The sequence below is a fragment of the Pseudopodoces humilis genome, chromosome 8, assembly GCF_049639895.1.
Source record: "Pseudopodoces humilis isolate 2021_Gansu_Grassland_sample_001 chromosome 8, ASM4963989v1, whole genome shotgun sequence".
NCBI classification, from domain to species: Eukaryota; Metazoa; Chordata; class Aves; order Passeriformes; family Paridae; genus Pseudopodoces; species Pseudopodoces humilis.
The window spans coordinates 28261759-28289637 of NC_142207.1; the positions used below are offsets into that span (position 1 = coordinate 28261759).

The 27879-nt window shown below is 39.5% G+C and overlaps 1 protein-coding gene across 3 annotated transcripts in view; it reads left to right on the forward strand.

Annotated features, from left to right (window-relative positions):
- The window catches only part of HECW2 (HECT, C2 and WW domain containing E3 ubiquitin protein ligase 2), a 148337-nt gene that overhangs the window by 76065 nt on the left and 44393 nt on the right, over positions 1-27879 (forward strand). For all 3 annotated transcript variants that reach the window (XM_088058631.1, XM_088058632.1, XM_014249487.2), the window contains 10 exons: positions 7318-7412; positions 11334-11409; positions 13215-13384; positions 15830-15972; positions 18809-18909; positions 19481-20818; positions 20985-21080; positions 23464-23614; positions 23988-24091; positions 27216-27340. In XM_088058631.1, the coding sequence (XP_087914757.1) occupies positions 7318-7412; positions 11334-11409; positions 13215-13384; positions 15830-15972; positions 18809-18909; positions 19481-20818; positions 20985-21080; positions 23464-23614; positions 23988-24091; positions 27216-27340 (2399 nt within the window). The remainder of the gene's footprint in view (positions 1-7317; positions 7413-11333; positions 11410-13214; positions 13385-15829; positions 15973-18808; positions 18910-19480; positions 20819-20984; positions 21081-23463; positions 23615-23987; positions 24092-27215; positions 27341-27879) is intronic.

The following is a 27879-nucleotide window of genomic DNA, read 5'->3' on the forward strand; positions in this document are numbered from 1 at the left end:
AGGCAGGTGTTCCTCTTGCTTTTCCCTGGGGAAGGAGCAAAAGCGCTTTGTAGGCATGAAAGAGAACTCAGTCATTTTAGACATTCAAGAAGGTGAGTTTGAGGATCGATATGCCTTATACACTGTTTCCTCACATAGCAGAGGTGGCTTTCAAACATCCTGCTCTGAGGCTTGCTAAAATGTGACTGAAGGAAAACAATGACTCACTACATGGCTCCCTCAATATTTTTTTGCTGTGTAAACTACAGAAGGATTGCTAAACTCAGCTCTAAAGTTTTCATCCTCCTGTAAAAGGAAACAGGTTCAAGGAGTAATATCCTAACCGGCGGCAGTAGTGGGAAAGTGCCACACAGGTGTGGTCATCTGGTATTTAGTGTGGCATCAGGCTGTTCAGGTCCCTAAGTACATCGAGGCCTTTACTCTCTGGTGCAAAAGAGGTTTCAGTTGCCCCAGAAATTATTTCAGATGGCAAGTGTTTCTCTGGGTATAGCAGTCTGTGAGCTTGGGATGGAAGGGGCTCCCTTTGGATCATTGTGCTGGAAACAGAGTGGATGGTGATAGGATTCCTTATGGAGAACAGAGACAGCAGAAAGGTGGCATGAAATGATCCATAGGAAGTCTGGTGATAGAAAAAACATGTAAGAAAAAGCCTGAAAGCTGCTGCTCATTTCTAATCTTCAGCTTCTAAGTCAGTTTTCTGCAGTATGGGGAAGGACTGGTCATGATGGAGATGCCATGGCAGGGAGATTCACCATAGGACAGTCACTGCTGTGCAAGAGGTAACTGGTGCTTATGCACTTCCATATGCAATGTGCCCAGAAGTTAAAAGCTGTACATATTCTAATAGGTAAAAGAGTGGGGTGGTCACTGTTCAGCACTGTGGATGATCCTGTGCCACTCTTGATCCTCTACCATAGTCCTGCCTGGTTTATTAGTAAGGGCTTAAGCTGAGAGCCTGCTTTGAGTTTGTATTGGCCTTGTATTTATAAGTTATAGTCTTGGTCCCATGAGTGTTAATTACAGTGTCCACAAGAAGCACCTTCACCTACTTTACCTGTCTTTGTTTTTTGTACCATTTGATGTCACAGTCTTTGCTGTCAGTAGAATAGAAATATATTGATTTGCATGTATTTTCTTTGCCAGTGCTATGGCTTTATGTTGTGAGCAATAATCCATAGTGGCAGCTGTTGAGGTTCATCCAGAGACTGCCAGTCTTGTCACATCAATAATTTCCAAGTTCCCCCTGGGATGTTTGTGGTTAAATTACTTCTGGTGCCACACTGCGATACTTGGATGCAGTGACTGCACAGATGCAGTGTGTTTTGAACTAAAATCTCGTTTGTGGCATAGAATCACAGAATAGTTTCGGTTGGAAGGGACCTTCAAAGGTCTGTAGTCCAACCCCCCTGCAATGAGCAGGGCCATCTTTGATGGGTCAGGTTGCTCAGATCCCTATCCAACCTGATCTTGAGTACTTCCAGAGGTGAGGCACTTACTACCTCTCTGGGCAGCCTGTGCCAGCATTTCACCACCCTCACTGTGTAAAGTTTCGTCTCTATGTCTAGTCTGAATCTATCCTATTTTAGTATAAAACCATCACCCACTGTCCCTGGTAAAAAATTTGTCCCCATCTTTTTGATAAGCTCCCTTCAAGTATTGAAAGGCTGCAGTGAGTTCTTCTCAGAGCTTTTTCTTCTCCAGGCTGAGAAAACCCAACTCTCTCAGCCTGTCTTCATAGGTGAGGTTCTCCATTTCTCTGATCTCTTGGTGGCCTCCTCTGCAGTCACTCCACCAAGTCCCTGTCCCTCCTGTGCTGGGGCCCCCAGAGCTGTGTGCAGGGTTCCAGGTGGGATCTCAAAGCAGAGCAGAGGGGCAGAATCCCCTGCCTTGCCCTGCTGCCCACGGGGGTTTGGATGCAGCCTGGGACATGTTTGGCTTTTTGGGCTGTGATTGCCATTGCTGGGTCCTGTCCAGCCTCTCCTCCACCAGCATGCCCAGCTCCTTTCAGCAGGGCTGCTCTTGATCCTTTCATCCCCTGTGAGTTAAGAACATGAGTAGACTGTGAGGTATATTCAGAAGACATGTTAATGTGTGTGTTCACATTTGCACTGGTATCATGTTAAAAGTGAGGTTTTATGTGGTGTTCTTGGTATTCAGTCCCTATTTCCATGAAATTATAACTTCTGCAAAAATAGTATATTAAGACTGAAATTGCTGTGCTTAGTAGCTAGCAAAGCAGATTCCCAACTCTCTTTTTTCTTTTTTAGATATCGAAGGAAAAGAACTACCAATTTAGTAATTGAACTTTATATACTTTGAGTTTTTAAGGGCTGCTTGTAACTAGAGTTATGAACATTAGTTTTTTGTAATGGTTTTGACCATAACGGTCAATGTTAATGAATGTTCGTAAATCATTACTTGTACCCAATCTTTATATTTTTGCCATTTAAAATTTTACCAGTTAAATTCTGTAAAGGTCATGGTTTTCTCACATGGAATTGTTCTGAGCCTGGAACATTCATCTGTGCAGTGCCCTGTAACCAGCGCCCTTTCAGTGGTCTGTCTGGGGACTCATGGTTATTGTCCCTACTCTATTTATAGACATAGTCACTGAGTTAGAAATACTTCTATTATTTTTCTGCTGGCTTTTTATGTTGTCTCTTAACAGCTATTTTTGAGTATCACAAATAACTGCAACAGGATCAAGACTTGTAGTTTTTACTTTTGTGGCAGGCTTTGTTGACTTCCTTAAGCACATAATACTCCAGTGTTTTGTTTTAAAGGTTAGATTATAATTAAATGCTTTGCCAAACTGGAGCATAATAGTCAGTGCTCATGACTATAAATAAAAATCTCTAACGACAGCAAAGTGAGTGGGGCTGGCAGGGATAGGGTGGCTCTGTTACCTGAACAAGCATTTGTCCATGTTCCCTTTGAAGCAGGTTAGATGGAAAGACCACTGGGACATAAGCATTTTTTGTTATTGATCCTACTTTAGCTAAAATGCTTTCAGTAAGTCGCTTTGTAGGTGGTTTGCCTAATGTTCCTGTAAAATAAATTCTGTTATACACCTGCTGAGAGAGATGACAAGTACCTGAGGGCTGCCAGCTTTGGCCCTTGCATTCTGCTGCTGTGTTTGCTACTGTCCAGTAGGAAATAATCAAAAATGCACATGCTGAAAGCGATGCAGAGAAGAGAATGCTAAATGTCCAAATAGAAATGTGGAGTTCACTGAACTGTCATGCTACGGAAAAGTTCAACTGGCAGGACATGCAGAGCACTGCTAAATTTCTGCAGTTGTCTGTCAGGTTCAGATGGGAAAAAAGTAGGATTTAACACAGTTGCTTTTGCATGGATTGCATCTCCCTTTATAGCTTTGTAAAGCATGAATGCGAGTGACTTCATTTGTTCTCGTTTTCTTAAATACGTTTTGCAGAACATGCTCTCATATTTTTCCAATGAGTTACTGTGCTGTCAGCTTTTTCCTTGGTGAATGTTGGAGGACATATGTTTCTGTCTGCAGAGAGCCATGGATTCAGCCCAAGTACCTTCTGGGCACTCAGCTGCAGTGGCCAGGAAGTTTCAGCTGCTGTGCAGGTTCCATACAGTGAACTGGGAGCACTGTTTTGCTCCATAGACTGTTGTAACCCAGCTCGGATTTGACTTTTGGAGATGTCTGTTAATCCCTTCTCAATGGAGATGATCCCACCTCTAATATTGGTGTTTTGTTTGACTGGGGTCTGTCTGAAGCAAGCTGTTCTTATGGCAAACACACCTACCTTCCTGCATTGTCAGTCTCGTGAAAAGAATACATTCTCCTAGGATTATGCTTACATGTTTAAATACTCTTAGTATCTTTCTTTCATAAAGCATTCTTCTGATGGGCAAAGGTAAAGTATTAAAGGCAGTAAAAAAGTAGTTAGTGAGGAACTTTGGGGAATTAGTGATGTTTTCAACTCAAGCTGTTACTTAGTGTAAGCTGATCCCTTTATTATTGAAGAGGCAAAAGTATATGATCCATAGAGGTAAGAGCACTATTATTTCATGCAGGTGTTCTTTTGAAATTCAAATGTCAATGTTTGAGTCCCAGAAACCTTTACTGATTCCAACATTTTTGTGTAATGGACCTGAGCTATAAGACTATGATTATAAAATGGTAACGGCTATTAGCTTTTAAAGAAGGGGATTATGGTTTCACAGTGTTTTCTGATTAATTAGCGTGCATGTATATGTATTTAACTTTTTATATGGCCATGTGATAACTTTGAAAGAATCATAGAACCCCCAATTTAATTTTTTGTTTATTTTTAAATAAAGAAGGAATTTATTGTGGTCGTATGATGTCTGGAGGAGTGTCAGTTATAAGAGGGCACGCGTAGTAGCAAAAATACATTAATTTTTCCCTTGAATGAAAATTCTTTTGTGTTCTAAAACATCTCATTTTCATTAATGATACAGAAAATGGTCCAGTGGTCAGGTACAGATGTTTTTCCTTTGCTGCATTTACTGTTCTTAACATTTTCACTAGGGATCCCGTGCAAAGGAATCTCATTAACCTGTTGAGGAAGAATAAGTAGGAAAGAAATAAAAGATGTGCCAGTTTCCCCCTGAAGGCAACACATAAAAGCAAGGTGGCAGGAGAAATGAAAGAAACTGGGAAAACTCTGTAGGTGACACATGCTAATGTGCATTTAGAGTATGGAATAGTTCAGAGTAAATGTGTGTGTTAACGTAGTATGGAACTCATTTCTCAAAATATTGAAGTCCTGTTAGCGGATAATTGAGCTTACTGCTGCTGAAGAAGTCTGTGTTTGTGGGGCCTTAGAACACATCTCAGCACACCACCTGTAGCTATCAGGAACAGCCATAGATACTTGTTTTCAATATATCTAGAGGTCAGGAATCAATCAGTCAAGAATCAAGAAAAACCTCTTCTAATCAAGGTTTTTTCCTGATAGCACAGCACAAGACATGTCAAAAATCTACATCCTCAGCTGGATGGATTTGAACTTACAGGGCTCCTCTGAGATTCCTTCATCTGTTAACATTAACTGCAGTTTCTAGCTTTGTTAGCCAAGAAAAAAAAAACACTTTGCTATCTCTTTTACTATGAAGTGTTTGTATTGTTGCTGTGTATAAGATCCAGTCTTGTAAATCCATGTTCATTTTGACATCTGTGTGCATATGGCAGGTAGCCCATTTTTCAATTTTGTGCTGAATTTCAAACACAGCTTCTCTTGTATTAATCCCACTGACACAGTGCTAACAGCAGATCTGCCGTTTCTCTAAATGCATGTGTGAATGAAGTGCTGTATAAAGCCCAAACTGAATCAGTGCTGCTTCTGCTGGCAAGTGGGAGAAAAAGTCTTCATGTTATGTTTTAAAGTGCTCTGCTTTTTCTAATTATTTCTAGCAGTAAGTTCTGAAGTTTGGTCTTTTGTTTGTTTGATTGTTTGTTTTTTTTTAATTTAGTGTGCATGCAAGGGATTGTCCTTGATCCATTTCTTGAATCACGCATTGTTCTATGACCAGCCTTATGCAGGTATTGGAAAGTACTGTATGCTCATGGGAATCATTGAGAAAAACAAGTACGAGGCTGAAAAACTTGTAGTATTGCATTTCAGCCTTTAGATCAATGCACCTGTCAGTGTAGTGAGAGTATTTGTCCACCATCACATTATGGATTGTCTGTGGATAAGCAGCTGGTAACTTTTCCATTGCTGGATTCTGCTGAAAAGTGATGAGCTGAGGTAAGATAGTCACAACAGGCTGGATAAACAGCAGCTCCAGAAACTATCCAAAAAATTGAGCTTTGATTGCGATGAAAGTAAATAGAAGTAAGCAATATAGTTGGAAATGGTAAGTCTTAGTGGAATAATACATTGTCTTAACCATGCCCTCATGTAGGCATAATATGTTCTCAGTGTGAATAAGAGATGCTCAGACTTGAGTTCTTGTTACTCAGTATGTGCATTTTACAATGTGGAAAGTCCAGTACTTGGTATAAATCCTCCCAGATTTTGCAAGTGCTGAGCCTCTGATTTTGTGTGAGCTAGAAATTTTTTTTTGTCCTGGATGCAAGTATTGTTGGTATGTAAGCAGAACTGCTCATTTCAGGAGGAAACTAACCCATAGTCCTGCCTGATAACTTCTAGGTCTGATAAACCTTTGTAGGTGATTAAAAATCCTGTCTGCATTTTGAATTTTGCTTTAAAGCTTGTGGTAAATAGAACATGTTTTGTCTGTGTGTGTGAACTCATCTGTGAGGAGGAGGCAGTGGGCTCAGCAGCTTCTCCACCTCCTGATTCCCTGGAGGCACTGTCAGCCAGATACTTTCCTTTGAAGGGTTGTTCTGAGGTGTCTTCTCTGGAGGAAGATAGTAAATGAATGTTGATCTGTAGGTGCAGCAAATTTAAAAATAAATAATCCTTTTTGGCTGAGCAGGCTTGCAGGGTGGGTTTCTGAGTAGGGATAAGTGGGTATTTTATCTTGCAGTGATGAAATACCTCAACCCTCAAGGAATCATGTTTCAAAATCTTATACAAAACTCTGCAGTTTTGTACTTCACTGACTACTGCCATATTGTTAAACCAAGCAGAGGAATTGAACTGCCAAGACTTTCATACACATCCTCTGTCTGAACTGACTGCTGTAATTCCTGCCTGCCTTTGGCCATTGCTGTCTGCCTGTGGCCATCTCTGTACCCAGAGGTAAAACCCTCATCAGCCTTACACAGAAAAGTTATCCCAATGGAGAAGGAAAACATACATTGTTCCAGATAGGGAAAATCCCACAGGATCCAGGGCAGCCATAATTATAGCTGTTCGGCTTGTTTGGAAGAATGCAGAGGAACTACAGGGGCGGTCAGTTAAACATAATACTCTTTTGTTTGCAGTAAATGCAGTTTAGCAAACAAAACTTTAATCAGTGGGACCAGAAACATGGTGCAACGTTTACCTTTCCTGTTTTCTGATATATAAAATGATTCCAGCTTCCTTCAGGTATGTGTCATGTTCTTCCGAAGTCCTACAGAACCATCCTAGTGGCAAATGTCCAAATGTCCCAGTATGCCTTTTCCAGGGCTGATGATATAGTAGCAGAAATATAAGTTGCAGAATTAGGTAAGTTATCATTTTTGTCTTTTAAGTAGCAGTAGCAGACGCAACACGCAATGAGGATATAACCAGCAGCTCTATTTTTAATTTCCTCTTTGAGTATTTCTGAAGATAGGTCACTGAATGCTGGATCCTTTTGTTGTGTCTCTTTTGCCTAGGGTCAGTCATGAAGTGTTTAATGTGGTTTTTGTTTTCTTTCCAGCTGAAATAAAGATCTGTTTTAAATACTACCATGGTGTTAGTGGAGCCCTGCGAGCTACTACTCCATGTATCACTGTGAAAAACCCTGCTGTGATGGTGAGTTTAGTCTATTTGTTAATTGTATTTGTAGAAGATGATTTATTGATAGGTTTCATAAAATGATAGTACTGATGACAGCATTAACTGTCAGACCACCCTGTCAATATGTCTCCTACTTTTACTATTGACAGCAATTATTTTTTAAAAAAATGTGCTGCATTACAAAAACTATAAAAACTGGGAAGTACTTTCCATGGTTTTGTATTGCTCATAATTAAATAACAGTAAAAAGTCACTGGACTTAACTGAAATCTTTTATGCTGACAATTTGACTTTGCTTGTGTTCAGTTTTTTGCTGCTTACAGTCTTCTGTAATTTAACACCATAATAGAAATTTTTCCCAATGATTATATATATAACTGAAACCATGTCCAGAGTCTCTGTTTCTTCCTATTTCTTAAATATTTCCTAATATTCAGTATGAAACTGTTGCAGAGATAGCAATTGTTAATATAAGTGAAACTGGACTCTTGCAAAAATTGCTGAATTCTTTGAGTGTTCATATACCATTGAAATTTAGTAATTCCCTGATTATGGGGAAGTATTGTCTTACTGTGTTTGTGTTATGAGACTTGTTTAAGTTTTAGAGGAGTTTTTTTAGTTGTTTAAGTAGTAGTGGAATAGTTGTTAAAGAAGGGGCAGAAAAGGCTACCAAACTTGTACCACGGTGCTTTTGCTGCAGATAATTTATCTAACGAGTTAGCTTTTCAGCTAAGCTTCAGCAAGTTTCACAGTGCATTTGATTAGTTGATGTTAGCTGCCAAATATTTAAGATCACAGCTGTCAGGGTGGCGTCCTGACAACTGCAGCATTGAAGATGCAGTAAAGCAGAGGTTACTCAGACTGAATGGCTTTTATTCTGAACTTGTGCTTTTTCAGTGTTGTGTATTATATACAAGTGCATGCAATGGTTATCTGACACTAAATGTGCTATACTAGGCTTTATATCTTAATATACCAACTGTGTGGGGGTGTTCTCGTAGAATTACAAACCTAGGTGATAGCATCATTTAATTTTCAGATCTTTGTCAGATCTCACTGTGAGTAACAGTTTCACAGATGCATACAGACTCGATACTTTACAGGAGAAAATGTGTCATAGTTAATGAGCCTGACAGCTGCTGTCTTTAATGTCAATTTATAAACTAAAGGCAGAAAGGTAGTCTGATTTTGAGCAAGAGGAAAAAATGCATCTCAAGGTAACCCTTGGAATGTGTTGCATGCTGCACTATAGCATTACTGAGAAGCAGAGTGATTGTACTGATTGGAGAAAGCAGTTAACTTTTGTATTTTCTTGACCTTATCATCTTATCCACCAGTAATTTTGAGATTCATTGGTCAAAAGGACATATGAACTTCTGTCGTCTAAGTATGCATTTAATGATTTGGTAGCTACCTGGAGATCTGTCTTTCAGAGTCATGGTAATTCTTGAAGGCTTATATCAGCTTTCACTGTTTAAATTTCTTTCCTTTGAAAGGTAATGCAGAGTCCTGGGTATTGTTCAGAATTCACACACCTGCTGGAAAGGGTAATTTTACATAAACATTTTTGTTTGTGTTTGTGCAGTGCAGACTTTCAGAAATAGTGAGCTGTTAGTTTTCCTGATGAGAATGTTGTATGACAGTTCAGATGATACTTCCTAAAAATGTCATACTGGCTTAGTTATGTGTAAGTAAACCTATTGTTAAACATTCAAACCTCACTGCATTTCCATGGCTTTGGTGTTGAGCTTAAGCACTGTGCAGTAGAGATCACTGGGTTCTCTTGGTACTGGTTCTGTCTGTTCCTAGAGAAATGCTGTTTGAGGAAATGGTAAGAAAATCATGGTGTGCTCACTCGCCTTTTTTATGATGCAGTAAAATTCCTTGCTTACTGGATTTTCTCATACTGATGGTGTATCACACCAGGTAGTTCAGTCCATCATATTTTTGGATAAGCAGCTAACATTCTATTGTGTTACTTTGTCTTAGGGGAAATAGAAGGCCTGATGGAGCATTCATAAACACTGTGTTACACCAGATGACATGGCCTTTGTGCAGCAACACTTGTGTGTGTGTGTGTGTGTACTGGGATGAAATTTTTCACTTGGCGCAGAAGGATTGAAACTGCTGTTCAGATCATAATGGAACAGGAAGAGGTTATATAGAAATGTTATGGAAGTGCTAGGGAACACTGCCACCATTCATGTTGCTATAGATGAACTGTGGGCAAATTCTATTTACATTACATGAGGTTATGATTAGCAATAAAAATTTTATTATTTGAATGGAGTCTGACTTGTAGCAGAAAAATAGGTATAGCATGGGGAAGGCCTTTTTGTTTATTCAAAGTAACATTTTTAACAAGGAAAACAGTGTGTGCTGAAATAAGCCCAAAAGAGGAAACTGGAATACACAGCATTCCTATGGCCTTGCCTGAACAGCACCACTATCATGGGATGCACCCCTCACTGCTTCTATGGTATCTGTCTGTAGACAAGGGGACACTGATCCAGCTGGAATTAACCCATTGCTTTTGATGCCTTCATAATTTTGCTACCACCTGTCACTGCTTATGCATCCATATAAAATCATTGGCATAATAAAGTCATGCTGGGTGGAAAAGGGATAGTTCTGAGCACTCTGGCAAGGCACATCTTTCCCTGAGAGGTGGGAAGTGCCCCTGGAGCCAGCAGTGAGGGAAGGGAATGGACTGGCCGATGAGTGGCAGTGCTTGCTGGCATGGTGTGTCCTCTCACAAGATCGCTGAGGCCCACAGGGATGTCAGGCCCCAACACCATGGCTGTTTCTTCATCACTTTGGAGAAATCCACACATTTGCTAATGCAAATGAGATTCCAATGTGCTTGCTGATCATTGTGGGAAATATTTGAAATTATATTATTAAGTAGCTTAAAGCAGTATAAAAAGGAATAATTGTGTGTTCGATGAATGCAAAGCGGCTTCCCTGTGGCTCCAGAGTCATTTATCCATCTGGTGACTTCAAACCACTGCTCAGCTGCTCAGGGCTGCCTCAGTCCATCTATGCACACAGGTGTGCCCATTTTTATTCAGCTTATTTGCATCTTTCAATGCATCAGACCCTGTTCTATCACTGGTATTAATCCTCAGTCCTGTATTTGCCTCAAGTTTTTTTCTGTGTCACCTCTCCTGCCTGGGAGTGAGAGCAGTGCCTGCCGAGGTAACCATTTGTCTTCAAAGATCTCTCCATTGATGTGTCTGTGATAGATTATTCGGCTGGATGCACATCTCCTCTGTCTCTAGAGACAAATCCTTCTGCTAGTTGAAAGAGACAGACATTCATACATGAGAAACATTTTATTCTGAAGTAGTGCTTTACCTAATGAGGGATTTCAGTAGAAACCAAACCTCGAAATCTGTGAAGCATAAGCTTTTAGAACATCACATTTATATTTAGATGTCTGATGTGCTTTTCTGTTTAAAAGGAGCTTTTGTTAATAGAGCTGAAAGCTTTCTTAGTCTCTCTTTGATCTCTTTGCTTTTTTTTGTTGCACACTAAATTATCTATTTGTGGAAAGTGACAAAAGTTACATATGCTGTCACTGGACAGCTGAGTGCTTTGATGTGTATTACAAATCCATACTGTTGTTTGTTATTTTACAAAAGGGAAAGCCGTAAAAGATACAGGTTTTCTCTGATTAATATTGTCTGCATGTGTATTACCGTATACATGTTCTATTTGGAAGATTTGGGCTACTGGTGTATTAGCACTGTGTGACATAAATAATAGATATTTTGCTGTAAACTAATGCTGTGGCTGAGACTGTCTGTGGTAATAGGCAGTATTTGGTCAGACCTTTCTGAGCACAGTACCTTAAAATTGTATTTTCATCCTCAGGCATGTCCAAAGCAGATGAAAATTTCTGTGGTATAGTTCTTTTTTTTTTCTCCTTTTCAGATGGGAGTAGAAGGCACAGATGAAGGTGCTTCTGGAGCTCAGCACTCTAGGAAGTTGGTCAGCTTTACCCTATCAGGTAAAAAACAACACTTCTCTGTGTTTTACAAATTATTGTTAAAAAAAATGTAAGTTGCTGTTCTAAATAACATCAAAGATGGAATGCTTTTCTTCATTAGCCTCTGTAGGAGCACACTCTAGTGGCTTGAAAGATGTCATTTCTTTAGTACTTCTGTTTGTTGAAAACTAGCCAGAATCATGGATCTCCAGGAGTGAAAGAAATGGATTTGATATATCCCAGAATGAAAAATTTAGGGAAATTTCCACTTTGCACAAGGGACAGTTCCTCTCAGATTGAAGAGTGGAAAACAACTTCTAACTAAAATGCAGTCTGGCTCCATCACTTTGAAAAAAGCAATAGCTGCAAATGGTGGTTTATAAAGGGAAAAAAAAAATCACTTGTGACAGAGCTAAGCTGTCACTACAGTGAAATAGCTGTAGGGGTGCAGTCTACCAGCTTCACTTGTTTTGATTACCACTTTTTTCCAGGGAAATCTTGTGTGAGACAGAAGTGTGTTCAGCTTGAGCAAAGGCAGATGAAATTCGCTTCTGAATCTTGAAGAGTTTACAATAAAAATGTGTAGAGATTGTAGAGGTAGAGGAGAAAAATTCCACTGCTTTTTGAAGTGGCCTTTCAGCAGTTACCTGAGATAGAGCTGATAGGTTGTACAGACTCACATAGTGGACTGCACAAGTAATTGCTTTGTGAATCTGAAAAACCTGTTTTGTTTAATATACAGTTGTGATTCTGCCTGAGGAGTCCCATGAAATCATTTTGAAAGGTGTATTGACCGATATATGTGACATGTGACATATGTCCTGTAATGTTTTTAGGTTGTTCATTTGCACATGATGTTTTATTTCATCATGTTTCTACTGTGTGGCTTAATTCTGAATATGGTGTAGGATTCTTTTTTTTACCAAATCCACAGGCATGGCATTTAATTTTAGAGCAGTGAATTCTGCCTGCATGTATAAATGATATGTGCCAGTTGCATTGCTGCATGCAGCATACTGAGGTACTTAATGGAAAATACACAAGTCTTATGCTTCAGCAAACCTACAGAGAAGCAAAGAAATATGTCACAGTTAAGTTTAGAATCTAATAATATATAAAAAAGTACCTCTTTATTTTTGTTGTTGCTGAAGCTTGCACTATTGTTGAAGTCCTTAGTAATGACAGTACTCTCCTGAGGAAGTTATTATTTATTATTCTAAGTTGCGAGGGCTGCAGTACTGAGGTTTCTCTAGGAAGAAAAAAGCCTTTTCAGAAAACATTGCCTCCTTTTATGTGAGATGGATTATCTGCTCTGTTGTGAGAAAATCGCATCATAGTCCAGAGCAGACTTGGGAAGTTACATTTATCAAAGACTGAACTTCTGGAAAGTGTCTGTTCACTGCATTACCTCCCATATAGTGTTTTTATCTTCTCTTCTCATCCAGAAACAAAACAAGTACTGTGATTCATTTTGGGATGTTTCTGTTGGGGTTTCTTTTCTTTCTTTGAGTGGAAATACCATAAATACCTTACTGAGAAAAGCATTTGTAGGTTAGCTACAAGTTTATGCTTTTTGTTTTACAAATAACTGGAGGCTCAAATATAAATGAGGATGTTGATACCTTTCTTCCTTATATTCTTTTGGGAAAACACTTGATTTCCTGCTGTACACTGGATCCAGTTAATGTGTGAGTACTTTTAAGTTGCTTTATTTAGTAATCTGTGGTGAAATGATTTCCTGGGTAATATTTTAGGAATATGCTACTTTGTGAACTAGCTTTAATTTGCTCAGTTCCTTTTTCCTTCCTTCTTGTTTTGCTTTATAGATATTAGAGCAGCTGGACTTAAAAAAGGCATGTTCTTCAATCCTGATCCTTATCTAAAGATGTCTATTCAGCCAGGCAAGAAAAGTACATTTCCTACGTTTGCTCACCATGGCCAGGAAAGAAGGTCGACTATCATCAGTAACACAACTAATCCTGTTTGGCACAGAGAGGTAATGTATCCCTTTTGAGAACTGTCTGCCTGCTGATGCAGTGTACCAGGCTTGCATTTTCTCCTCATGCATTAGTCCTCTGAAAGCCGTGAGCTTATTTTGTAGCTAGTTATTTAAAGTGACACAGAAATTTTAGTAATTTTAGGAGCCTTGTTGGTGGATAGAAACAGTTTTCATCTGCATATTAAAGCTGGGTATTTAAGCTGTTGGCAGGTTTTCATTCCCTTCTGTGCTAAAAAAAGGCTGAACTCACTTAACCACCCTGTAGATTCCTTGAAATTGCAAAAATAAATTAATTAAGGTTGGATTGTGTGTTGTGAGAAGACTCTTTTTAAAGAGAAGTTACACTACATGAACATTTATGCCCAGTTATTGCAACAACTGTTCATTTAGAAATGGTATTTTTATGGTGTGTAGCAGGTGACAAATTTTCAGTTTTGTCAGGCTGAGGGGGAACAAGTTACACTAAGCAGGAAGGAAAACCCAGGAAGGTGTTAGAGCACCACTCAGCAAAGAGGGAAAACAGGTAATCTAGCAGAAGCCAATTTGCCAAACGTGTTTGTATTGGGTAAGCTGTGCAGATCCCATGGAAGGAACTGAGTCCCACAACTGTCATTGAATTCAGGAGAGCCATGTCTGGGTTTCTGAAGGTAAATATTTATGTGGTAAAGTGAAACTGCTGACACAAATCCATATCCCTTTCAGGACTGGCAAGCCTGTACTATGGTGAATGTTAATGTGTTCTTTAGGAAGATGAAAACTGAGTAGGCTTTGGGAAATGTTTCCACAAATCATAAAGCAAACAAGCAGTAAAGCACAACTGGGCAGGGTCAGTATTAGCACTGCCCTGGGGTGGTGGGTTGTGGGAAAGACTGTAGATGTGAACAGTCTTAAAATTTTTTAAAAAATTGAAGTTTTGATCTCTAAACTGATTCTCCAGTTTTCTGTCTGTCTATCCATCTATCCAGTGGATAGAAAGAAAATCTACTCTTCCCCCCCCCCCCCTTTTTTTTTTTTCTCCTCCAGTTCTCCTTGGCTTTGAAGCTTATTAGAAAGGGATAATGTTCACTGGTGCACACATTGTATCAGCTTGCTTTAGCTGCTGGATCTTCCCTGTAGCAATGATCTGACAACAGCAGTTATGATCCCATTACATATTCTGTCCTAGTGGTGCAGAATTGATCCTGTTCTACATCTAATACTTTCTGCAAAGTAATTTGCAATATTATAGCAAACTGAGAGTGGCAAGTTTTAAAGTTCTGTTTATCAGAGGAACCCAGTTGTGACAGTTGCCCAGCATGAAGAAGGGATTTTATTCCTGACCCAGTTTAATTGGTTTTTTTGAAGATGTTTATGTGATGCCTACAGCTGAACTGAAGAGCTGGTTCTCCTATTGTTCATTGTTCAATATATCTTTGGCTACCTAATCACATGTGTATTAGGCATTGTGCACAGGTTGTGGTTTGCTCAGACGTCTTAAAGGTGGCAGATGGTAAAAGTATAACCAGATGACCTTGTTTTTTCTGAGTAGGTTATGCCATACTTTGCTTGTTTATTTGGAATATCTTAAAATCTAGATGACAAATACAAATTTTGGATTCCTAAGCTTGTTTTCCTAAGGGAATTTGTCATCACGCTGTATGTATGTGTGTGTGTATCTGCCAACATGTTTGCTTAACATTTGCCCTGTACCACTTCTGATCTAAGAGATCTAAGAGATGAAGTACTCAAAATGCATGAAAATGAAAGCTGTAGAGAGTAACTGTGTTAATGTTCCCATGTAGGGAAAGTTGGAAGAATGATTTTACCAGACATCAAGAAATCTTCTGTAAATTAGCACCATATTGTTAAAAGGCCCCAAGTGTGGGAAAGGCTCTCTTGGAGTTCGCTGAGATGTGTCAATGTTGGGGCAAAACTCCATAGAAAATTCTCCTCCTCTAATAATGCTGCTCCTGAATACACATTGCCCTTTTGACTTCCTGTCATGCATACGAAACATGAATGCAAAGCATGGTATTGGGAGGGAAATTCTTCTGAGCACAGCCTGGAGTGAGACCCTTCCTTCCTTCCTCCTGCACTGACCTGTCAGAGTGCAGCAAGGATTCCTTCTCTTTTTGCTTTCCCCTATGCAAGTAGAAGCAAGCAGTAGGATACATAGCATTTTGCTTTCTGACTCTGCAAACTAGACCCTGAAAGTGCTTTTATCTGGTGCAATTTCTTACTGAGGATTCTTTTCAAGGAACAGTGAAAGAGAATGGGGAACAGCAAAAAGCTAGTTACATATGCAAAAATTCATTAATAAACGACGTTGACATATTTTGCCATGTGGAAACTGCTGTCATCAGTCATTACTTTTAGAGTTCACTGCACATTAGTAGTAATTAAGTACATTCTTTCTGAATAAAGGTGTATTGATATGGTGTCAAATATGTTCTTTCCTTCCAGAAATATTCTTTTGTTGCACTTCTAACAGATGTCCTGGAAATTGAGGTTAAAGACAAATTTGCCAAGAGTCGTCCCATCATCAAGCGCTTCCTCGGGAAGTTAACCATACCTGTTCAGAGACTGTTGGAGAGACATGCAATTGGGTAAATGAATACATTCTTAATGCTAACTTGTGTTCAGCAGGAAGACTCAGCATCTAGGATACTGAGAGCAAAGAGCAGCCTTTCTGGCTTATTGGTTCAGACGAGCAAATTTTTTGCTACATCTGTACGCAGAAATATATTGTAATTTTAATGGCTTTATTGCCTGACTGGAAAATGGCAATGTTTCTAGCCTGGTCCTGAATACATATACCCATGTTTGTGTTGATGTGTGTCTATCTTTTTTTCAGCTTAATTTCTTTACATGAGAAAAATGTTTTTCACAAGAAACATTACCCTCTGGCTAGCTAGTCAAGAAGCAAGGCATTATCACACTACTTCATGGTTGTGTGCAAATCTCTTAGAAGAAGCAGGTATAACTGACTGACTTCTTGAATAGCTGAAGTCTTTTTAATTGTCAGTTCAATAATCAGAGATATAATATCCCTTCAGTGAATTGTCCCACAGTCCTGCAAGGCTGTGACTCCTTATTTTTCAGAGTGCTTCTAGTACTACACAATTTAAATTGCCTGTCGTTATGAATAGCTCACTGATGGAAGTAAATATCTCAGTCAGAATTCACCTGTTGCACATGCCTTTTGTTAAGGCCTGACCTCAAAGTTTGCTAGTTAATGTGTCTCCATTGACTTAAAAAAGCCACTGAATTAGGCCCATGAGGAATTATGGTGAATTTTAATGTGTATTTTCTTCTTTAAAGCTGAAGGGAATGGCAGTGTCATCACACTTATACAAACTGGCCTCCTTTTTCACAGATATTCCCCTCAAAGTAACAAGTTGCATAAGGGGAGAAAATCAAACTCAATTTGAAAACAATTTTCAGCTTTACATTTTCAAAGTGGTGTCTGCATTGGTAAGTAAAGGAAGAATAAAATTGTAGAGTAGCTTAAAATTTTGGTAATACCTTCTGACACAGAATTTGTTAAAAAACATTTTTTTAAAAAGCCTGTCCATTTGCTTTGTAGCGGTATCCAAGATCAGTGCAGGTATATACACGATACAACTTTTCCAAGAAGTGCCTCACCTTGTGTTTCAACAAATTGTGTTTGGTTGAACAAGCAGCTTTTTCTAATAAATTTGCACACTCCTATACACTCAAAAATAGCACCATGATACAGGCTAGTTTCAAAACCTAGAGCAGGGTGTTTATTTCCTTGCTAAGCACCAAAATGTTTTTCTGCTCTGGGATCCCTGGTGCTGTGATTTCTGGAAATTGCGTTTGCTGTGTTCATCAGTTCTCACCTCTGTTTTTTCAAACCGTTAATCTGGAAGATGCTTCCTGTTTTCTTCTCCATATTTCAATTCTATATATTTAATATATAAAATATTGTCAGAAAAGAAGAGGCAGTGTAAGAAATGAGTATTAAGAATATGGATATTTGGTTGGTTTGCCATATTGTTGTTAGAACTAACATTAAATCTGTTTTGCCTCTTCATCTGTAATACACCTGTCCATTTTCAGTTTTTGTGTAAAGACAGACAATATTTCACCAAAGGTTTTGCACGGTAAAGTAGTGGTTAATGTAGATGTGAAGTAAAAATCTACCAAATACACAATTAACTGCTAATGCTCTTGCTTTTTTTTTTTTTTTTTTTTTTTGGTCAAGCAAGTACAACACCATTGTTTTAGTGATGTCAAGGATGCTTATTAAGGAACAAAAAGGTGAAATTCAGAACCAGCCAATTTCAGATAAATTCTGCCCCATTTTTAGCTGTAGTCAGAGCTCACAAGTTTGTGTAATGAAATGGCCAGTGGCTTTTAATTTCCTGGAAAACATGATAAATGAGATGAGAATCATCTACAATTGATTTGGCTGAATACAGAGAAGGCATTATTCATGACATGGCTTTCTCTATTCTTGAATGGCCTGGAGTAATATAAAACTTACGTAAAAACTGGAAACCTCAGATATCTAACTGATGAATTGTACTTGGAGTACAGAGTGAAGAATCTGTGACAGGTCCTGGAGACACTACTGCAGAGATTTGGTATCCTGTGGGATACAGAGCAGCATGGAGAGGGGAGGCTGCTTGTCCACTCAGGGCTTTTTTTTTCCTAAAAGTTTATGCAAACTGCTGCATCTTATTTCACTAATAACTGCATTTGGTTTATTTTATTTTATGAATGCTCCCAGTAAAAAGGAGAGATGTTTGTAGCAGTATAATGCTATTTGCATAAATAACAATTATTTCCTGTGGAGGTCTTCAGTAGCTCTCTCTTTTTCCTTCAGCTGTCCCAGCTGTGCTGAGGGGAGCTGGGGCTGTGCCTAAATTAAAACATACAGCCTGGAATCTGATCCAAAGTCTCAAGCTGATACAAGTGTCTAACCTAGTCTGAGCCCCACTGAATTCAGTAACTCTTAAGAACGTATTTAAAGATAAATCCAAGCATTAATAGCTTTTCTAAATCAGAATGTAGAAGTGCTTTGTTGAAGTGAAAAATGATGAAGTAACTATTTGTGACTTTTGTACATAGTAAAAACCACAAGGGGGCAGAAAGGTTTTTTTAATTATTAAACACTTGTATTGGGGAAAGAGGCGGTTAGGAGAGAGGGATCTTTGCAGTTTGATGTCTTTTGAACTTAAGATGTTTAGTGATGTATAAGAATTTGTGGGGCACAATCTGTATTTGGAATTGATCAAACATAGTGTTTTAAGCTGCTTTGTCTGTTAACTAAAGGTATTTTACACCATTGTTGGTGCTTGTGCTTTTCCATACAAACCGAAGTATGTGGCAAATTTTAAGACCATAATATAAATTACATGCTGAAAACGTGAAACCTGCAAAAATTTTTAAAACCCAGTATTTTTGATTTTGCAGAGACCAGGTTCTCAGCTATAATCTTGGCAGAAGGCTTCCAGCTGATCATGTTAGTGGGTATCTCCAATTCAAAGTGGAAATCACATCTTCTGTTCACGAAGGTGAGAATTTGTCAATCATCTGGATCTCCAGATAGTTGTATGGAGAGAGTTTCTAAGTATTTCTGGGTCTAGGCTTTTCTGTTGTTGACGACATAAAATAGTTTCTCATTCATGTATGGTCCCCCTACTACAGATTTTTTTCTATTAGGATTCAAAATTTAGGTATGGCAGATGCTGCCTTGGAGATGGCAGTTCCCAAACCACCAACACTTAGCATATAGTTTTTTATTTTCTTGGATAGATTCTAAACAAATCTGCCTATGATTCTCATTTTATGCTTGGCACTGCTCTGTCCTTTGAAAGCAAAATGGGAATCCTCTAAAGTCATACTGCACTCCTCTTAGTTTTTCTATAGCCTACAAAACAGTACAGACTTATATGGAGAAAATTCTGTAACTGCTGTTCCAACACGGTAGATGCCTCCGTTATTTTGATTAAAGTTTCTTCCCTTAGTTTTTTGATTGAAGTAAGCAAGTATCTTCAAGGATGTGTATTTTTATATAATTCAAGTAGAACGAACCATGTATTGCTGCTGCTCTGTGTTTCATGTTCAGTCTTTCTGTCTCTGCAGACGCTTCACCAGAAACAGTTGGCACTTTGCTAGGAACCAACTCTGTAAATGGAGACTTGGGGAGCCCCTCTGATGATGAGGACATGCCAGCAGGACATCACGATACATCCACGGTGTGTTCTAATGGCCCAGTCTTTGAGGAATCTTCTGGAGACACAATCCTGAGACACTCTTTAAGGACTAGTAGGACTCTGGAGACAGACCAGGATGAGCTGACCTCTGGTGCTTCAAGATCATCCCCTCCCAGAGGTCGCCAGGACTCCCTAAATGACTATCTCGATGCAATAGAACACAACAACCATCCCAGACCAGGGACATCTGCCTGTGGTGACCGTCCACGAGGAGCCTCCCCAAAACTGAGGAGTAGCTTCCCTACTGACACAAGACTTAATGCTATGCTTCACATTGACTCGGATGAAGAGGAGCACGAGCTGCATCAAGACCTGGGTTTTCCATCTGCTTTGGAAGATGATGGTGGTTTAGTAATGCTCAATGGTGCTACCAGAAATGTCGAAAGAAATGAAGTAAGTTCCTCCTCAGATCAGGTAATGCCAGGACCTGCAGAGAGTGAAAGGGTTTCATCCTCTGATGCTCCTTTGACATCAACTGATGACCAGCAAGATTCTCTCCCGGAGCTTCCCCCTCCAGAGGAAGGAGGCGAAAGCCTGCAGGGTTCTCAGGCTGAAGCCCCAGCAGAGCAGGCTGGCAGCGAGTCCTCTGTCCCTCCAGAGGCGGAGCAGCCTCCTGGCAGTGCAGACACGGGAGCTGCTGAAGCTGCAGGTGGGAGCAGACGGGGCGTCAGCGAGACGGAGTCCACTGACCAAGGCTCGGAGCCTTCGCAGCTGTCGTCAGAGACGGAGCAGAGCGACCCGGCTCGCACCGAGAGCGTCAGCGAGGCCAGCACCCGGCCCGAGGGGGAGAGCGACGCTGAGGGGGCCGACAGCTCCTGCAACGAGAGCGCGACGGTGCGGCGCTCCTCAGTGGAAGTGCGCTGCTCCTCCTGCGAGAGCGCCAGGTTTCCCGAGACTCCAGCCTTTTCTTCCCAGGAGGAAGAGGAGGGAGCCTGTGCCCCTGAGGCAGCGGCGGTGGAGCTGGGTACTGAAGCACAGGACTCTGCGAGTGCTGCTGGTTCTCTGCCGGCCGTGCAGTTACCTCAGGAGGAGGCACAGGACGCTGAGGCAGGTGAGCTGCAAGACCAAGAGGAAGCAGAAGAAATCTGGCAAAGAAGAAGAAGCCTGCAGGCAGCAGCTGCCCAGAGCCAGTCTCAGGATGAAGAAATTGAAGGAGCACAGGCAGCTTGTGAGGGTGCCACAGCGCAGCTTGAAGGAGCTACTGGAGGTAACAACTGCAGGAGGCACTTTCTGGAGTGACCTTGCTGTATCTGAAAACAAAGAGCGTTAATTTCTTGATTTCAAGATTTGAAATTTCTTGCTCAGTTTAGAGGCAACTCTAGGACTTCCCTACACTGACTGAAAAAAATAATTTGTGTGTGTTTTGACTCCAGGTTCTCCTGCTAATGGCCATCAGCCCTTGAGGTCCCTGCCTTCGGTGCGTCAGGACGTTAGCCGGTACCAGAGAGTGGATGAGGCTCTGCCACCAAGTGAGCTTCTCCATGCTTTAACTGGGGGATAAGATGCCAGTGTCTCATTACTGAAAGTTCATTACATTTCCTTTTTGAATGTGAGAGCTGAAAATGAGCAGCTGAGAAGTTGGAAGTGAGGAGTGATGATGGTTGAGTCCGGTGTTGTTGTGATAATTACACCTGGTGCACACAGACTTGTCATTCATGCAGAGACCGTGCTGCCTTTCCTGTGTGCACTGCACAGGGAGATGAGGTGATGGTGCTTGTGAGGCACTGCGAGGCACTGTCAAGCACTCTAAAATCTCTGAATACTTCTTGTGTGGTAATGATTTACAAAGGAATATACAACATCTGTCATATCTGGATATTAGCTTCAAGGTCTGTGCTTTCCTTGCATTTTTTGAGGCAGAGGGATGATTTTATGTTAAATAAACCTGGACATAAAGCCTTAGAAGACCCTTAACGAACAAATGAATTGTAATTTCTCTAATTCTTATGAAAAATACATTGCTCTTATTTATTGAACAGATTCACTTGCTTAAACTTTGAGAAATGAAAATCTATTCAGTATTAGGTATTCAAAGAAAGGACCAAGCCCCCCCCACCCCAAAAAAGGGTACAGAGCTGATAGGCAAACATTGCTTTTAACCAAATAGGCAAAAAAAAAAAAGTAAGTTCAGACCCACTGAAGTCTGTGGCAAAGAGCCAGGAATTAAGATATTTAGTGTAAAATGAACAGATCCCTATTTCCCAGTATGATATGGGTCTGTGTTTACTCTGTAATTGGGGCAAGTAACTGGAAGGAGCCTGATAGCAGAACACAAATATAACTGTGTGTGGAAAGCCAGGATGATGATATGGTTGTGCTCCCTACTGGTTCTGTTACAATCAGATTAATCCTGTGTGCAGATCTTAGAGTTAATTAACTGTCACCCTATTCTACCAGTTTTACTTTTTAAAAAACTGTGTCTGGGAGACACATATTTCAGAAATGCGCAGAGGTAGCTTGTCCAGTTCTGTGGTTGCAGAAGGAAACTATACACTACAGTAACTACTTGGAAAAACTGCTGAAATGTTAGTGGAAAAAGCTTTGGCTGTGTAGTGTTTTAACATTTCTGACATTTGCTGGGTTTCTGCACATTCATGTGTGGCATGATGCATGTACACATCACCCTTTTACAGTCAAAGCCCAATACAATACTCTATGTAAATAAATCATTTGCTAATGTGAATAAAGTCAGTAGAATCATTGCCTAGATTCAGGTTTTTTCTCCAAAGCTCTGCTTTTGGATGTGTGACAGGTTTAATATTTTAATACTTAAAAATTAGGGAAAATATTAAGAATATGATTTTGAGCTGTGAACTGTAATTTCTTTTTAATTTGGGCTATATTAAATTCATTGTTTCACCAGAATTTGAAAGTAGGTATGAAAAATATGTGTATTTCTTTCAGTCTTGTGTTAGGTCAAGTTAAAGAACAAGAAAATTTAAACGTTTATCTTTTATTTTTGCCTATAATGTGCAGCAGTATGCTCCAGTTCCTACACTCCTGGGGAAAAATTAAGAAAGTGTGATCATGAAATTTCAATGAATGAAAATTTTGCAATTCAGCAAGCTATTTGTAACACATTTGACTAACAGTGATTTGATGAAATATAGCCTTCTATAGAAACATAGCAGAAGACAGCCTTGTCCATCACAATGCTGATGCAAATACTTTACTTTGGAAGCCATCGCCCAAGTGTTTAAGCTTGTGTATTTAAAATTAAATGCAGCAAGAATGGTTTCCTTCTACCAAGAGCATGTTACAGAAATGATGACTGTGTCAGAATTTGGCATAAACATGACAAGAAAAATCCCAGCTTACTGGGATATATATATAACATACATATACAGTGGTTTAGGGCTTGACAATTAAGCAGGATAATGAGTTCACAAATGTAAACAGTTTGAGGGTTTTTTTTTTTATTTTTGTTGTTTGGTTTTCCCCCAGTGAGCAATTCCGTTCTTCCAGGAATACTTGAGTGTTTTGTTTTGTTTACAAACGCTGGTTTAAAAACTTAAGTGTTTTTATTTTATCAGCAGATACTACTTTCACTTAGACTTGCAATATAGATAGTCTCGTCTAGACACCTTCTGAGCTCTCAAAGACTGTTTCAATTGATGTGCTAAATGGTTTGCCTGATTTCTGTAGTTGCAAGTGTCTAAGAATCGGGCATGTCTGTTTCTGTATAGATGTGTATTTTTTATATACATATGTATATGTCTATGTTGAAGTAGTAATTATTATTATAGAGACTTGAAGCAATAGATGGGGTTTTAAAAGTGACAGAGATCATACAAATCAGTGAATAAACCCCAGGCCCTCCTCCATAGTTTACAGTATTTTATTGCTCCTTAGACTGGGAGGCTCGAATTGACAGCCATGGACGGATTTTTTACGTGGACCACGTGAACAGGACAACAACATGGCAGCGACCCACAGCTCCCCCAGCCCCACAGATTCTCCAGAGGTCAAATTCCATCCAGCAGATGGAACAGCTGAATCGCCGGTACGAATTACCCTTGGTGCTTGTGTGTTTGGTGTGCTTGCAAAGCTGCATTCACCATTGCAAGACTGAGCGAGGAGACAAGGCCACAGCTGCTCCCACAGCTGGCCTTACATGGTTATTTTTATGTGGCAGTTGCTTTTGGTTTGCATGTGAGCTTCCAGGACTTCTGCATTCCACCTTTGATCTTAAGCTATGTGACCAAAAATAATACATCTGATAATGGTTGTCAGAAACTCAAAAGGCTATTAATGCAGAAATCAGAGGTCAATATATATTAACCTACATGGCAGAAAATATGGGCAGGCTCCCTCGGAGCCAGAATTGGGTCATAGTTACCATATACTATATATAAAGTCCAGTTTTCCAACCCTAGGTACCAGAGCATCCGAAGAACAATGACAAATGACAGGCCTGAAGAGCACACAAATGCCATGGATGGAGCTGCAGAGGAAGCTGAATTTCATCATTCTAATTCAGGTTAAAAAAATAAATTTTTTCCCCTTCTCCCAAGAAGGGAGCTCATCTCATAGAGGATTTAGTGAGAGTACATAAGGCAAACCCTAATTTCTTCCTCTGAAAGTCTGTGTGAAAGTAAAGCCATTTATTTTCATTGCTGTGTAGTTTTGAAAGTTATGACTCAGCCTCCTCAATATGCTGAAGAGAAGATTGTGAGATTCAGAGGACTTTTCTGTCAGTACCAGACTGGTTTAGAAAGCAGGACATTTGCAGTGAAAAAATATAAAATTGTGTGGTGTGGCTTACAAATATCTTGACTTTGCTTATGCAGTTTGAAATAGTAGAATGTAGAACTTAGAAAGAGCTTTATCTCTGTAGATAGAGCTGTTCCTAGGCCATACTTGCCAAATGCTGTCTCAAGAGTTCTTATATTCTCCACTTGAGGGGCATTCTTTGACTTTTTAGACAGTCTACTCATCATTCTTCTTATAAAGATGTAACATGTAACATATACTTAACATATACATAATGTGTACTTGTAACATACTCTTAAATCCATTGCTTCCTAGTCTTTCCTTGTGACTTCTGGATTTAGGTCTCAGATTAGTTTTTTGGCCTACTAAGAATTGTCTTGAGTTGGTCTCCAGCTTCTGAGGAATATTTCAGAAAATCAAATAAAACTATGACTCTTCTGTACTGAAGAGGTTGTGGAAATGTCTTACATAAAACACTCCTTGCACATTCCTGCAGAAGGTTTGTTTTGTTTTGTTTTTTGGTTTTTTTTTTTAAAAGTTTGGCACTGACCAGTGTTCAGTCTTTGGTCTACTAAAATCAGGTTCTGATCCTTGTGTGCAGAACTTTGGCACAAATACCTGTTTTCATCTGGTCTTTGTGAGTTGATTATCCCTACCTGCACACAGATCTTTGTACTTTTCTAATGTGCCTCTGTGGTTTTGAATCTTGTCCATCCTGCTGTCCAAGTACTGCAGAATCTCCTAATTGGAGCAAGTTATGTCTTCCCTATCCAGTCATTAGTAAAAATAATGAGTAGGACCAGACCCAGAGAGATCTTAGTAAAACATCTTGGTGGACTCTAACAGCATTTAGCCCATTCCTTCTGTGAACTCCTTCAGACCTCTGACAGAGTCACCGGTGTCTCAGCAATTGTTCCATCTTGTTTCCTAACTGTTAGAGTGCTTGTCACCTGACCTAAAGGCTTTGGAAACCTTTAATTTGCATGTTTAACCTGTTCTCTCTCACCTCCCTTTTTTCATTCTTCTGATAGACAGTTAACCTTTGGAATGAACATAGGAAGAAAGACCGTTTTTTTGAGTGAAAGCATTATTTTTTTCTTTTCACTAAGCAGTTCTCTCCTTGGTTATCTTCCTACTAAAAATTTACTAACACATTTATAAAGTTTATTATTCATCCAGTCCCAGCTGTGTGGTGCCATGTGCTTTGGCTTTGTCTCTAGATGCTCTTGATGTATTCTTATAAAAGTCTCTCCTAAATTAATGAGATATGCAAGCAGTGTCACCCTTTTTCGAGTTTCAAGTCATTGCAGAACTTGAGATTTACCCAGGTATTCCCTTTTATTACTTGTAGTCTTCAATTCTGTTGTGGCTGTTTCCTTTTCTTTGTGCATGTGCAGCCAGATGGTTTGTGCTGTACACAAATCAGCTGTGAGCAAATTTAGGCCAAACCCTAACCAGCAAATTCAGCTGAATAAACTTTCATAAACCAAATTCATAAGCCTCGAACTGTGATAAAAACCCACCTGGTGACCCATTCTGATTTCCAGATTGCCCAGACTGTGACAGAGGACTTACCTGCTGCATGTCACAGCATCTTCCAGGGTGTGAGAATTACCTGTAAAACTTTGATGTACACCCAAGTTTTGCACCAGTACAGAGTTCATGTAAAACTTCAGTGTGTGTCTGTGTCTGCAAAACATTCCCAGCCCAAGTATTCAGGCACAGCTTCAGGAGCCTTTGTGCCACTCTGCCTTCACCCCATTCAATGACATGCTCAATGTGGGACAGCTTGAGGTCTATTCTTCAATTAGTGTTTCTAAAAATCCTCTTCATTTATTTTACCAATTACCCTCTCACTTCCTGGTTTCCTCTAATGTGTTTATTTTCTCCATTCCCTTTTTTCCATATTTACCTATGCATACTTAGAATTTTACCTTTATTATTTTCCTGTTCATTTGTTATTTCTTCTTACTTTTCCCTCAGCTTAGAGTCTCATTCACTGCCTTTCTCCTTGCTCTGCTTATGAGTTATGATCTTTTATATCTGTGATAGCTGTGGTCTACATGATTAATATTCATTTGATGGAGAAGTGTGCACATACTGCAACGTTTAAAAAAGAAAGAAACTGAAATGTAGGTGGCAGCACACATTTTAGTGTAATATCACTGAAGACCAAATATGAAATTGCAGTTTTTCATTTACATTAAAAATATGCTTCCAAATATCTTCAAAGAGAATTGGAGGCAACAGTTTTGACATTGTAGCAAACACCACTCAGTATATTTTCATTTCCTTCCTGGTACTGAAGAAAAATCAGGGCACTTCTTCTGTAGTTGCTAGGAGAAGACACAAATGTTTATTGGAAGTTGAAATGTGAAAGGTACTTCCTTGGCAACCTGATTCTTACTTACATAAGCTTCTTCAATACTGTATCAAGACTGGGGCTGTGGTAATGGCAGATTTATTGTTTAAGAAGGAATGAAACATTTATAAGTGTACAATGACTTTTATATCCATTAGTTAACATTTAAAAATAACTTACCTGCATACAGCTACAGTGTAGCAGTGCAGACATGCCCAGGGGACTTTCTTGCATTTTATATACAGGCACAAACTTGGTAACCCAAACAATTTAATGTGATTTTATTTTACTTATTGTTTACAAAAACCACAAGTAAATATTAATAAACTAAAATGGTAATATTTTCAGAAACTTCAGTGTTATGTTAGAAGAAATTTGGGTATGCTTATATATGGACTGTCCTCAGTAAATCTGAAATAGTTGTGTACTTAATGCTTTCCTTGCTTGTGTGATTCACATCAATCTAGTTGTTTGGAGGGATACTTTGGTAATAACTGCTGGAAGCCTTTGTCATTTACTTTGCTCTTAGATTTTCGAAGAGAGAATGTGCTGCCTCACTCTACCTCCAGATCCAGACTTACTTTATTGCTCCAGTCTCCCCCTGTGAAATTCCTTATCAGCCCAGAGTTCTTTACAGTGCTGCATTCTAACCCTGTGAGTACGATGACTACAGCTCAAAGGCTTTCATAAATATGTGCTTATAAATGCAGTTGCTTTGTGTGCAAATATACTGCTCAGTGTTTGATGATGAGATATTGGTAGTACATAGGGAGGCTAGATTCACTCATCATTATCCCCTCAAATTATTAGGCTATCAGAGCCATCCTAGCTCTGCATGATAGCAATTTTTATTTTCCACTCGATTCTTCATCATTCTTATAATACAAAATTATTTGTTTGTGGAAGTAATAGCTTTCTTACTGTGCCTTGCACAGGGTGAGACACAATTCTGAGAAATACCTTCCTGCTTAATGGCAGTATTTGTTTCCCTCAGATTGCCTGGTTTATATCAAAGTGTATTAGAGGTAACACTGAACAAAAATCCATCTTAATGTATATATTTTCCTTTTCTGCCTGTTCTCCAGTGCTTCTTTTTGCATTAGTTCCCCCCCAGTGTTTCTTTGTGTAATGGGATTTATGGTGTAAGGAGAAGCAATGGAATAAGTAACTTTTCTTCAGCAGATCCACTTACA